Source organism: Palaemon carinicauda, chromosome 42, assembly GCF_036898095.1.
Source record: "Palaemon carinicauda isolate YSFRI2023 chromosome 42, ASM3689809v2, whole genome shotgun sequence".
NCBI lineage: Eukaryota > Metazoa > Arthropoda > Malacostraca > Decapoda > Palaemonidae > Palaemon > Palaemon carinicauda.
In genome coordinates, this window is record NC_090766.1 from 23,015,569 (window position 1) to 23,029,193 (window position 13,625).

Genomic DNA, 13,625 nt, shown 5'->3' on the forward strand with positions numbered 1-13,625 from the left:
ATGTAGAAGGCCTGACTATTATAATCAACTGCATGTCCAGTATTACGAACAGGATGGAACTGTCCACGAAGATCTGAATGTAAAGGATGGTTAGAACTACGATATAATGATATAATTAAAGAGTAACTCAAGAAGTAATTGTGATCTTGAATGTAAAATTGCCTGACAGGACTGTAATTTACTTTGTACGTTTAAACCTGATGAACAAAATAATATTGTAAGAACTAAGCATACGCTGTGCCCTCTTTGTTCATGGCCAGGGCTGTTCATGCAATAATAGTAAGTAGATGAAACATGTTTAAAACATGCAATGTGTTTGGTCAATCATAAATTCATTTGACGGAAAGAAATAAAAAAATGCAATGCTTACCATTAAAGTAAATAACCGTTTCTATGTTGAATAGGCTGACTTAAGTCTCGTTTAATAGTTTATATATGAAAGATCTATTTTAATGTTGTTACTGTTTTAAAGTGTTGTATTTCAATTAATTACAACTTAAATTGTAGTTTATCTTTCATTATTTCTTTTCCTCACTGGGCCATTTTTCTCTGTAGGACCCCTTGGGCGTATAGCATCCTGCTTATATAACTAGCGGTGTAGCTTAGCTAATAATAATAATAATAATAATAATAATAATAATAATAATAGTATATTCATAAGAGAATTCTGTATTCATTTCATCCGCAAAACGACGAAGGATTTTAATTCTCTTTTGGAATTAATCACACTTACTTGGATGTACTTATAAAATATGAAATAATTAAATCGACTTATCCATCCTTTACCCACAGGAACTCGAAGAGCAAAACCGGTTACTGGTGCGTGTGGGGAAGAGGCAAGAAGCCGCCCTCCGTCGCTACCAGGACATGAAAAGCGAACTGCCCCATATCATTGAAGCTCACAAGATGGAAATCACCGTTCTTCAGGAGAAGTTACGGAGGGTAAGAAATACTTTATTTAGTGTGTAAGGACTAGTTGGACAACTTCTTGGTTGAGTGAAAAAAGATACTATATCGATAAAGTAATAAGTCACATTCTGAGCTTTATTAGTAAATAAGAGTTTTCACGATGTCAGTAGGCCTATTGCAAATAAACTCAATCGAAGCAGAGGCTTAAAATGACAAAATACAGTCAGCCCTCCTTAATCGCTGGGTTTAGGTAACAAAGGCAGGTGCAAAAGCGAGAATCCGAGAATACTTCGTGGTCAACTAACACACTAAGTAACCCAGTACACTGCCTTATATTGCTTTAACTTAGTTTGCATCACAATATAAGTATTGTGTTAATGAATGAACACATTTCAGTAAGTATACAGTAGCCTATATGTACCCACATGTACTGCATATATGGTAAGACTGTTAAACATAACGAGTCATTGCCACACTTGTATATACATGTCATACGTACACTATTGTTCCTATTTAACAACACTCGCTGATACTATAATATATGTACAGTACTGTCATCCCAGTACTACTTGAATAGCTAAGATAACGCTCGTAAGTGATCGCAGTTTCCGTCTGGCCGACTCGCACCTTTCAAACTCACCGTACGTGTAGCATATATTTACATTACTGTACTACTGTAAAGTATGGTATTTCATATACAGTACTGTACAGTAGTTAATAAAACAATAATGCTAATGCACAATGAATACACTAACACAATAAAAACTAAAAGAAAAAGTATCAGGACAACACCACTAACCATTTACATACGAAGTTCTACGCGGTAAGGCAGAAACATGATAGTCAGGTAGCCGAACTCTGTATTTAACTTAGAGAAATGGCTCGCAGCTGATTTCATGTTAGAATAGTGCAACAAGTGTTTTTTAAGTGTGAAGGCATGGAGAAGTCTAGTTCAGCTTGTTGGACATTGTAAATGTGGATGGTACAGCTGCCATGACAGTTTCCAAGATGGCCGCCGTCAGAATTTGTTTTACTCATACTGTAGGTTGTAATGGACAGAAATTTGTTATGTTTGTGACAATTACACCATATTTCAACTGGAGAAACATGTTTATGTACTTTATTTTTGTTTTGGACCACAAAAGTTCGTATTATTGCCAGTTTTATGAGGAAAATGAAGAAAATGGGGTAAAAATGAAATGAGGGTAAATGATCTGAAAAAATAGATTTAGCAGAACAATCACTACGTGTATTGAAGGAAACGAAGAAACAAACAAACATTTCACAAATGCCTACTGAACTTGAACAGTAAATGAATTTCACGTGCTTGTGTTCATCCGAGTCCATTATATGTACATTTGCAACGTCGAGTTGCACAAACTGCTCGACATTTGCATGTTGTGAGCTCCAAACAGAATGCAGTGATTGGCTCCCCAGTCATCAGTTGTGTCTGAAGCATCTCACTACCTTCTTTTACCACCAGTTCCCACCCACTTTCCTCAGGTGCAGGAAGATGTGGTTCAGCTTCCAAGGTTCTTCTCCACACTAGGGACTGATAATATGCACGCCAGATGTGAAGAATCAAAGCATCACGGGTTGGAGGCATATTCTCAATTGATTTGGTCAAGCCAAGAAATAGATCACACCTGACTTTGTGGATGGAGTTTTCTTGGTTATTGGGAACATACAGCTTGTAGACAAAGGACTCTGTATCAGCAATCACATTCTCATCTGGAAAGTCTTCCTTGACGAGATTCTGCAGAAGCTGTGAGTTTTGTTGGAAGATAACCCATGCGGAGTGCTTCCCAATTCCAGCAAACTGGCTTGTACTATCCAAACCTGTTACAGCATGAAATGTGAGAAGTGATGCTCTCTGCGAATCTGTGATGTTGATGGAATGAACTGGAACAAAGTGTTGCTTTTTAGGCGTTCTAGCTTTCATCTAGAGAAAGGGGCTGAGCTGTGACAAGAAGGAGAACAAAAACATCAGTGTCTCGGCTCACAACAATAGTTTGTGGGTATCCCTGTCACTTGCATCCTTCACATGGAGAAGAATCCTAATGTCCGCTTCTTCATACTCAGCAGACAATATCCACACTTTTGCAGGGTCTGTGAATCCTCCGTTCAATACCAGCTCCACTCCTTCTTGATTGTGGAGCTTGTTTGCTAACTCTAGGCATAGAAAATTAGCCAAGCTCACTTTGTTTTCATCTACGGAGATGAATCTATCCCACTGCCCCATGGATTGACTTGTTTGCATATTTTGTCCATGTCAGTATCTCTGCCTGCTTGCATTGCTGTCACCACACGTGTGAGTAGTTTTCTGTCAGCCTTTAGTGCATCAGTTTTTTCCTTTCCAACATTGACTTGCACAGTGTACATGCTCTCAAACGTTTTAAGATTCTTTGATTTGATTCTGTCGTGAAAACCGGTTGTCTTCTTAGTGAACCTGTTCTCCACAAACTCTGACACAATCTGCTTCCCTGTAACTTCAGCATGCAGAAGGTCATTCATAACCACTTCACTTGCAATATCACCTGTTGTAATTGAGACCAGTTCTCAGGAATTGCGATCAAATGGATTGCGAATCTATAACAGGTCAATGAGCTTTTGCACATTATCTTGGTCTTGCTTCATTCTCTTGGAACCAAAATCTTAATGTGCAAATTCATGCTCATCATCGTCTTTTTCGTTGCCCGCTACATTAAACATCGTCTTAGTATCTCTGGTTAGCTGAGCTCTCTCATTGAAAGTAAGGCCCCATCTGTCACGGCCGGTGTCTGTTTTGTAATCCCCACCAGCCCTCCAGCTACCTTGCCTGCATTGTTAACATGTTCAATAGCCTGGTTTTCAGGTATTTCATTGAACTTGAGCTTTGTTTCTTTTGTTACAAAGTCTCCTGCAATAAAGCCTTTGTGCACCTCTGGAGCAGTTTTGGGTAGCATATGCATATCAGCTAGGAAGACAGCTCCCCAGCGTGAGTAATAGAAATGATCAAATGCTCCAAACCAAGGAAGCATTTCAGAAAATTATGTAAGGAATAGGTCCCAGTCTCCCTCACGAAGAGAGCGAGTGAACCTCAGGAGGATGGAGATCAACTTCATGTAGGTTCTCCAATAACAAAAATTGGCATTCTCTGAACAAGAATCCTCAAACTCACTAAACAGGACCTGCACCTCTTCAGTTTCTGACTAAAGATCTTCAAGGGAGGAATTGATTTTTCTGTCATCTTTGTTGGCAAAGGCATCTGAAACTCTCCCAATTCCACAAATACAAATTAACACTACGACTTCACAAATAAGACTCCGTATATTTTTGTTTTAAAAGCGGTCATCGGGTACACGTGTCATGTGACCAACCAATGAATATATACAAAATTAACAAATAAAAATAAGTAACAAAATTATAACATAAAACCCCCACAACTCAGAAGCCATAATTAGATTTGATGAATAATAAAACGTTTAAATAAGATATCAAAATAAGAAATTACCGAATTTGACATACAGCTAAACATACAAACATGCAATCAAACTACCCCCAAATTCCAAGGTTATATGTAACATCAAACGATCACCAAACACAACTGAAACATGACGATGAGCAAAGTTTGTAACAGGTCAACCACAGTCGAATCTGATTACTATTATTAGTGAACATAACAAAGTTACCAACACACTAAAAAACGGATTTTGACATAGGAAAATTCTATTTTTGAGTGAGATAGCCATGCCGTCCTGATGGAAGTTCCTTCCGGCAGGTTCCTACTATACAATATTTCTGCGAGTGATATTACAAGAGAATTACCGTCAGGTATCACGGGGTTCTAACCCCGGAACGACTATCCTAAGATATCATGTATAATCAGGGATGTATCCGTAGATAACCATAGATATCTGCACCCCAAACTGACTTAACCCAGTCTAGCAATACAAAATTAAAGTAATTTAATCAATACGAGTTCACTACAAGTATAAGCTAGGTTTAAAAATCCATGCATTGCATTTTGTATATTAAGGGTTCTAATTCTTAGCAATGTGAATTAGGAACCCCTACAAATTTTTTCAAATGTTTTTGAAAAATAACTTTTTTGGAGAATGTATACACCAAGGTCTATCTTAATGCCAGAATCAACTTATACACGATGAAAAACATGGAGATTGACTCCAACATTTATTGCAATTAGAAGCTAAAATATGAAAAAAGTTTAGAAATTGGCAGCCATTTTGAAAACTGTCATGGCGGCCATACTATCCATATCTATAATGTCCAACAAGTGGATTTATATTTATCTGTATCTGAACAATCTATTTAGACTTGTTGGACTATTCTAACATGCAATCAGCTGGGTGTTGCAAATTTTCTGACTTTGGCTTCCTGACTATGATGCAACTTTTGGGCCATGGAGTGTTTAGCGCGTGGGATAGTGTATTGTACGTATCACATTTTATACTAAAATCTCTATAAATACACTGGATATGTACAGGCTTTTTACATCACTGGAGATGCACGCGCGAGGAGATATGATGCGAAACTGAGGCCGAGTCAACGAGAGATGGATCATGGGGTGTTGTGCTGTGTGGAGAGGGAAACAGTGTGAAGCATGCCATTTGAATGTGGTCAGTTTGAAATTGTCAGGCCACGAGAGTACTTATTGCAAAACAACGACTATGTGATTTTTTATTGAATATGTTATATGGTTTTCTCTATCGCAAATGATCGAATCTGCAAAAATAGAACTGGCAAATAACGAGGGCTGACTGTAATGAATATGAAAAACAAAAAATCCATGAACACAGTGTCTTATACAAACGGCTTTGGGACATTGCATCCCTTCTTCAGTATGAGAAATAAGAGTAGGCCTACTAATTATGAATTGGTGTCTATAACAAGAATTTAGATTTTTTTATTTAATTTGCTCCTGTAGCAAAGCAGAGAGAACGCCTCTTCTCCCTGCACACGAAGCAAAAGCAAATGCTTCCTTATTATTATTATTATTATTATTATTATTATTATTATTATCGTTATTTGCTAAGCTACAACCCTAGTTAGCAATGCAGGATGCTCTAAGGCTCTAAGCCCAAGGGCTGTAGCAGGAAAAATATCCCAGTGAGGAAAGGAAATAAGGAAACTGATAGAATAGTTTGCCTGAGTTTACTACCTTCAGGCAAGAGAACTCTAACCCAAGACAGGGGAAGACCATTGTAAGATACAGAGGCTATGGCACCAGCTGTAACTGAACCTTATTAATGTAAACCAGTCACGAAAGCAATCCTATTTATTTACTTTCAGGCCACAGAAGCTAACCGTCGTAACAACGAAAAATTGAAGGACACAGATGGAAGGATAATTAAACTGACCGAAGAGCTGTCCAGACTGAGAAACTTGTGCAAAAAACGCAACCTGCCCGAGAGAGATCAACTTAACAAGAAGCTCAGTGCTACAGTCCAGACTCTTGGGGAAAAGGAGAAAGAATCTGAAGTAAGACATTGATTTTTAGGTCGATTTTCTTTGTAGTTTTTAGTTTCAATTATAAAGTTGTTGTTTTTTTTCATGGAGGAGAATGGTTCTAATCATGGATGCGAATGGGTGCAACCCAAAATGTTTAACATGCTCTGCCAACATTGTGATTGGCTGTCACCTTCTCTCAGCTGATTCATGTAAACAAAACAATAATATTATAAGACAGATTATAGGTAATCATGATACTTAAATAGTGACATAAGCAGCTGACGTTCACAGCATATTCATGTATCACTGGGCAGAACAAAGGAGCAATGAGACAGTTTTTTTTTCCTTGCAAGCAAAGCTAGCCACGGCATAGCAAAGACAAATTGAGTGGCAGCCGATAATGTTGTTCGTGGATGAAGCATGTTAAGGATTATGGGCTGCACTCAGTCTCAGCTCTAATCATGCTCTGTCATCATATGGAAAAAAAAAATATGGTTACGACTATTTTCTCAAGATACCAATGACCATAGAAGTGGATTGATGACTGTTAAAAGCTAAAAGCAGAGAATTTCCATGAACAAAATATATATATAAAAAAATGGGGACTAATCAAACTGGTTTATGAAAATCTCATTTCAGTTCATGTAATCAAAACTTTCTATGCAAAATGAAAATGACATGACATTTCGACCCTCAAAATTTATATACAGTAATACCTTTTGATTTAACCACATGCTAACTTTACATTTTTCTCATAGGAATTTCAACGCCGTTTAGCAATAGTGGAGAAATCTCTAAAACAACAAGTTCAGGCAGAAGTTGGACGCCACAGAGTTACAGCTAAGAAACTCTACAGCCTTCAGTGTGAGCACCACAAACTTGAGGATACTCTCCAGGTAAAGAAATCTACTTATGTGTTTTTTGTAGTAATCTCTAAGGCATTATATTTTAGTCTTCTACTAAACATCCGATCCCAATTCATTTCTTCCATCTTGTCAAACTTGCTAACTTTATGTTTGAAGTTTTATCCCAGTTTCACCTACATACTAAATGACTACCTTTGAGTCCTTGGTCCCAACATTGAGCCTGGCTAGTACAGTGGTAACGTGTTTGCCTCGCATTAGCGTGGCAAGAGATCGATCCCCGCCCAGGGTCGTGAGTTTAAGCTGTTTACTGGGGAGGCTACTGCTGTGGTAGGGCACCACAGTGGGAAGTTGGGCTTGCCCGGCTGACGTTCTGGTGAGCATCTATTCTGATGGAACTGGAACTGAAACCAGACACCTTTAACCTTTATAACCCAAATTCATAAATCCACGCTGCCGAATGAGTAGGTCTATTCTAATTAGTGTATGATCAGAATTAAAGAACTGCATTTTCCATTTGACATGTTTCAAATACTAACGAAGACGTGAAATTGTATGCATTTCCTTAATGAAGTTCACACTGCATTCTCCCAATTCCAAAAAGGAACGTGAGAGGGAACTAGCCTCTTTGCAGCAGTACAGCAGAAGAGCTGGTCGAACTATGGGGAGCAGTAACTCCACAACAGCAGCCTCCTCCCGGTCAGCCTCTATGTCATCAAGACATAAGTCAGGAGGACGAAACAGAAGCAGTGGGTCCTCAGCCACAACGACGTCAGGCATCGTATCCTCGGTTGAAACCATTCCAGCTACGTGTGAATCCAGAACTTCAGTCTGTCTCGATGGGTGAGTTCTCTTTGGATTTTGCTTGTGAAATTGCATGAGAGAATAAAATAGGTTTTGGTAGCTATACAGGATTAATGGAGTGGTTTAGGGAAGTTTTGAAATGGGGGAGAAAATTATAATCTTTCAATCAGAAAATTGGAGTAAAAAAATTTGTTCTTCAAATACACTTATCAAAACTATATCCTTGGAAAACACTAACAAATGAACAAAAGTAACAGGTTGTAAAGTATTTAAAAAAACTCCATCACATCTAGTTAGTTTACTATTATTATTATTATTATTATTGTCATTACTTGCTAAGCTACAACCCTAGTTGGAAAGGCGGGCTGCTATAAGCTCAGGGGCTCCAACAGGGAAATAACCCAGTGAGGAAAGGAAACAAGGAAAAATAAAATATTTCAAGAAGAGTAACAACATTAATATAAATATCTCCTATGTAAACTATAAAAACTTTAACAAAACAAGTGGAAGAGAAATAAGATAGAAGAGTGTGCCCGAGTGTGCCATCAAGCACGAGAACTCTACCAAAGACGTAGGGAGACCATGGTACAGAGGCTATGGCACTACCCAAGACTAGAGCACAATGGTTTGATCATGGAGTGTCCTGTACCAACACCTCTGAAGTATATTGGCCAGGGTACCAGCCACCTGTTGAGATACTACTGCTAGAGAGTTATGGGGTCCTTTGACTGGCCAGACAGTACTACATTGGATCCATCTCTCTGGTTACCGTTCATTTCCCCTTTGCCTACGTATACGCCGAATAGTCTGGCCTATTCTTTACATATTCTCCTCTGTCCTCATACACCTGACAACACTGAAATTACCAAACAATTCTTCTTCACCCAACGGGTTAACTACTGCTTTGTAATTGTTCAGTGACCACTTTCCTCTTGGTAAGAGTAGAAGAGACTCTTAAGCTATTGTAAGGAGCTCTTCTAGGAGAAGGGCACTCCAAAATCAAACCATTGTTCTCTAGTCTTCGGCAGTGCCATAGCCTCTGTACTATGGTCTGGGCTATATCAAGTAAATCCATCCACTCTTCCTCTACAGTTTCTCTTTTTTCCTTTGGGAAGGACTAGTCCCAATAGGTTGTCCATCCTAAAGGCTCACACATAATAGAAGAAGGACTAGTCACAATAGGTTCTCCATCCTAAAGGCTCACACATAATAGAATAATCACTATTTCAGCAGTGGGCGACTTCCTCCAATCAGTGCTGACCTCCATAAGAGAAGCAGTGAACCTCAGATGATATCCTCCATCCTTACTGTGTCTCCAGAGGCCACAGATGTGCCAACGAGAAGATCGAGACATAGATCAAAATTGAATAAGGTAAAGGTCTTTTGCAGCAGCATGTGCAGAATTCAATTTTTCTTTTAGTTGTACAAAGGAACTCACTAGGGACATTTTTAGTTACCAAGAGAAAATTCGTTTGGTGGCAGTTATTTTAACAATTCAAATTGCATTACAGTTTTGATTTAAATATATCTGATTTTCTACTTGATGCACAAAACTACTGCTTATACAGTGCACTTGGAGACATTTTTATCTCAATAGCCTTTGATTACAGTAGAGACAGTAAACATTAGAGTTCTCACCTCGTACCATGAATATATCTCAAATAGCCTTTGATCACAGTAAAGTAGAGACAGTAAATATTAGAGTTCTCACCTCTCACCATGATTATATCTCAAATAGCCTTTGATCACAGTAAAGTAGAGACAGTAAATATTAGAGTTCTCTCTTCTCACCATGATTATATCTCAAATAGCCTTTGATCACAGTAAAGTAGAGACAGTAAACAATAAAGTTCTTACCTCTCACCATGATTATATCTCAAATAACCTTTAATCACAGTAAAGTAGAGACAGTAAACAATAAAGTTCTCTCTTCTCACCATGATTATATTTCAAATAGCCTTTGATCACGATAAAGTAGAGACAGTAAATATTAAAGTTCTCACCTCTTACTATCCCAGGAAAACAATGACGATCGGCGAATGGGAAGAATCAGACGCGGACGACGGTCTCCACGGCATTCCACAGACGATGATTACTTGGCATCTCCTCATTGCACTCCTACTCCAAGTCCCACGACGACGCCAGAGCCCCAGACCCAACAGCAATCAGAATCCAATGAAGAAGCAACAGACGGCAGTGTAACGCTTCCAGGCCACTCTGACCAAAGGAGACGCGAGCGCCTTACTGCAAGTTTGCAAGAGGCGAGAAGGAAAGTGATGCAAGAAGAAACCAATAAGGAGGAAAGCCCCAAGACGTGGAAGTCGGAACAGCCAACTGTAACACGAGAGTATTCCCTCATTGAAAATTATCCTCCACGCGAAAGGCCAGTTCTTACTGGTGGATCAAGTGCTGGGTCCGACAGCGGAAGTGGCGTGTCGCCACCTCCTATCAAGCCTGTTCCCTTTGTTCCCGAGAGTCGTGTACAGTCTCGCCTTTCGCGCTTAGAATCCCCTATTGCTTCGGGAGGGCCTCATAGAAGGCACACTACAGGCACTGTTAAAGAAATGCGCTCAGTCTCTAGCCTTTCCAAATTAGATTCAACAGTTACCGCTAAACCTACCCGCTCTGCTATCACTCCCTAAGTGTCCATAACTTGCTTTAGAGTTCACTTTTATTAAGCTTTTCAGAATCATACTCGTCAGTATTACTAAACGACATGATCTCCACGTTTTAAGTCAGTGAAATATGTCCTTTTAAAAAACATATGCTTTCAGCATTATTCTATTGAAATTATTATTGCTATGGAATCTAATTACAGGTATTGATGAGTTCTATATTGAATTAGAAATTCTAATTCTTATAGAGCTATAAAAATTCAAAAATATAATGTTCTATTCTGAGTTAGTTGAGGCTAATTTAATAGAACATTCTCTGAGGGAAACTAGAATTATTCAAATATTAAATCATTGAAAAATTGGATAAACGAAATGAAAAATTATACAATTGCCAAGGCGGGCAACAAACATGTTTATACAAAATACTGTAGCCTAACAGTGTATTGCACCAGCACTATGTAAGAACTGTCACAGATTCACAATTAAAATTTCGAGCTCGTATGAGTTTTCTTTGTTCCCCAAGTTATGCTAAGAATGTACTTTTTTCATTAATTGGATGGGCGGGTGTTTTTTTTTTTTTTTTTTTTTTTTTTTTTTTTTTTTTTTTTTTAAATACAAACTACAGCCATATTTGATATGTTATTTGTACCAAAAATTTTCCTCTACTGTCTACTGTAAATACACAGAAGCTGTTGTGCAGCATTTTTGTCTGTAGTGCTACCTTGAATGTATCACAATCCCATGTCTACAGATTATTATTATTATTATTATTATTATTATTATTATTATTATTTATTATTATTATTATCATTATCTAAGCTGCAACGCTAGTTGAAAAGCAAGATGTTATAAGCCCAGGGGCTCCAACAAGGAAAAGATAGCCTAGTGAGGAAAGGAAACAATGAAATAAATAAAATACAGGAGAAGTAATGAACAATTAGAATAAAATATGTTGAGAACAGTAACAACATTAAAATAGATCTTACATATATAAACTATAAAAACTTAAAAAAAAAATAAAACAAGTGGAAGAGAAATAAGATAGACTATTGCGCTTGAGTGTACCCTCAAGCAAGAGATGTATGATCACAATTAGATAATACCCAATCTGTGTTTTAGAGATATCATGCAACATTCATATTTCCAACATATAGGTTGTAGCCTAATATTTTGAGTCATAAGATAGCCTAAAAAATACTGTAAAACTATGAAATATGTGCAATGACGTTCCTCTATGGCCATGGGTTAAACAACCATCGCAATATTATTAGGATGGCAAGGCATCAAGAAGCTAGGTGTGGTGATTATTTTGTCTAGATTATATTTCTATTATCTGTTTATTCAAAATTATATTTAGGTTATATGTTCTTTTCAAAGTAACTAAATCCTGTTCTAGCAGTTTTTAAATACCTCAATTTCTGAACATCTCTTTTATTTGATTTTAGCTATTTTGATATTCTCTTGCTTTTTTTCAAAACCCATTAGTTTGCATACGAATGACTTCAGTCAGCAGCTTCCTGATCACACGTAGGGAAGAAGAAATCCACGCCTTGTCGGTTATCCCCTTGTGCAGCTGTGCCTCATTATATTAATTTATTTAAGGCACAGGTGATATAAACTTAATAACAATAATAAGAATAAGCTTAGAAGCTTTGCACCTATCTATAAAAAGATAGAGTGCCCGCAAACTTATTTTGCGGAGTGACCAGTAAGGAACCAGGAAGCAGGAGGTGTCTCCAAGTAAGCAGGACCTTAATTTTTTTCACGACTCGACCAGACGAACTCGTTGGTATTGGTGTTAATTTTACATTTATGTCTGGAGTTGTTATTACAGTCTTATTACTACCTTGACTGGCTTTGCAAGTTCGTTGTTTCAGTAAATAATGTTCAATATTGCCTTGTAGTTATGTTTTTTTTTTCTAATTAATTTGTATACTAAGTTATTGTTTTCAATTAAGTCGTATATTTCTGATTGATCTCTCAGTTTTAATTGTTATGAAATTTACACATGGCCTTTATTTTGTAATTTTCATACCAGATATATATATATATATATATATATATATATATATATATATATATATATATATATATATATATATATATATATATATATATATATATATATATATATATATATATATATATATATATATATATATATACCTACAGTATATAACCAACACACCATGTGCCTTTCTCTTGCATACACTCTTGCCATCCATGAAATTAAGTCCCTTCTAATACAGTACTCGTTTTCTACATGTATTCAGCCTTTTTAGGCCTTTACTATACTACCCCGTAGCACCTCTAAATTATACAGCCTTTTCTAACAGACTGACATAAGTCTCTTCATAGTTTATGTATGACATAATTTTTAACATTATTACTTATCTTAAAATATTTTATATTAATTAATTACTTTTCATTTCGTTTATTCATTAGCTTGCTTATTTTCCTCAATGGGCTAATTTTTCCCTGTTGGGGCCCTTGGGCTTATAGCATCCTGCTTTTCCAATTAGGGCTGTAACCTAATAATAATAATAATAATAATAATAATAATAATAATAATAATAATAATAATAATAATAATAATAATAGTAGTAATGAAGTAATCTGACATTAAATTTGGGTTACAAGTTATGAATAAAATCACCTCTCTGTTGGGTAATTAGCTTTGGCATGTTTTGAACCAATTCCAAAAAGGAATAACAGTGTTTCCTTAGTATAAAATCTGTAATTTTTTTTTTTAACCTTAAACTAAACAAACTTTAGCCTATCCTTCAAATTACATAGCAACCCCAGTTTTCCCAGTAGCTAAGCCAGACTACATGCATGTAATTGGTTAAAAGTCCTACCGTGTAAGTGTAGGCTGCATGTTATCGTGACATTTTAATGATATAAATGATGATACTTTTGAATGGAAATGGTAGCTGACATAGTAGGAGAACAATTGTAGAAATACTAATCCTGCCAACATAAT

General features: G+C 36.9%; 1 protein-coding gene across 2 annotated transcripts; it reads left to right on the plus strand.

Moving 5' to 3' along the window:
- The first annotated feature begins 796 nt into the window (after positions 1-796).
- On the plus strand, positions 797-11,103 carry LOC137633304 (lebercilin-like protein). Of its 2 annotated transcripts, none has more exons than XM_068365526.1 (6): positions 797-942; positions 6,202-6,390; positions 7,119-7,256; positions 7,828-8,066; positions 9,261-9,399; positions 10,046-11,103. In XM_068365526.1, the coding sequence occupies exons 1-6, from the start codon at positions 868-870 to the stop codon at positions 10,667-10,669; spliced, it is 1,404 nt and encodes a 467-aa protein (XP_068221627.1). In that variant the 5' UTR covers positions 797-867; the 3' UTR covers positions 10,670-11,103. The 2 variants fall into 2 exon arrangements, with proteins under 2 accessions (XP_068221627.1, XP_068221626.1); XM_068365525.1 differs by having other exon boundaries at positions 9,258-9,399; positions 10,046-11,102.
- Positions 11,104-13,625: the final 2,522 nt, after the last annotated feature.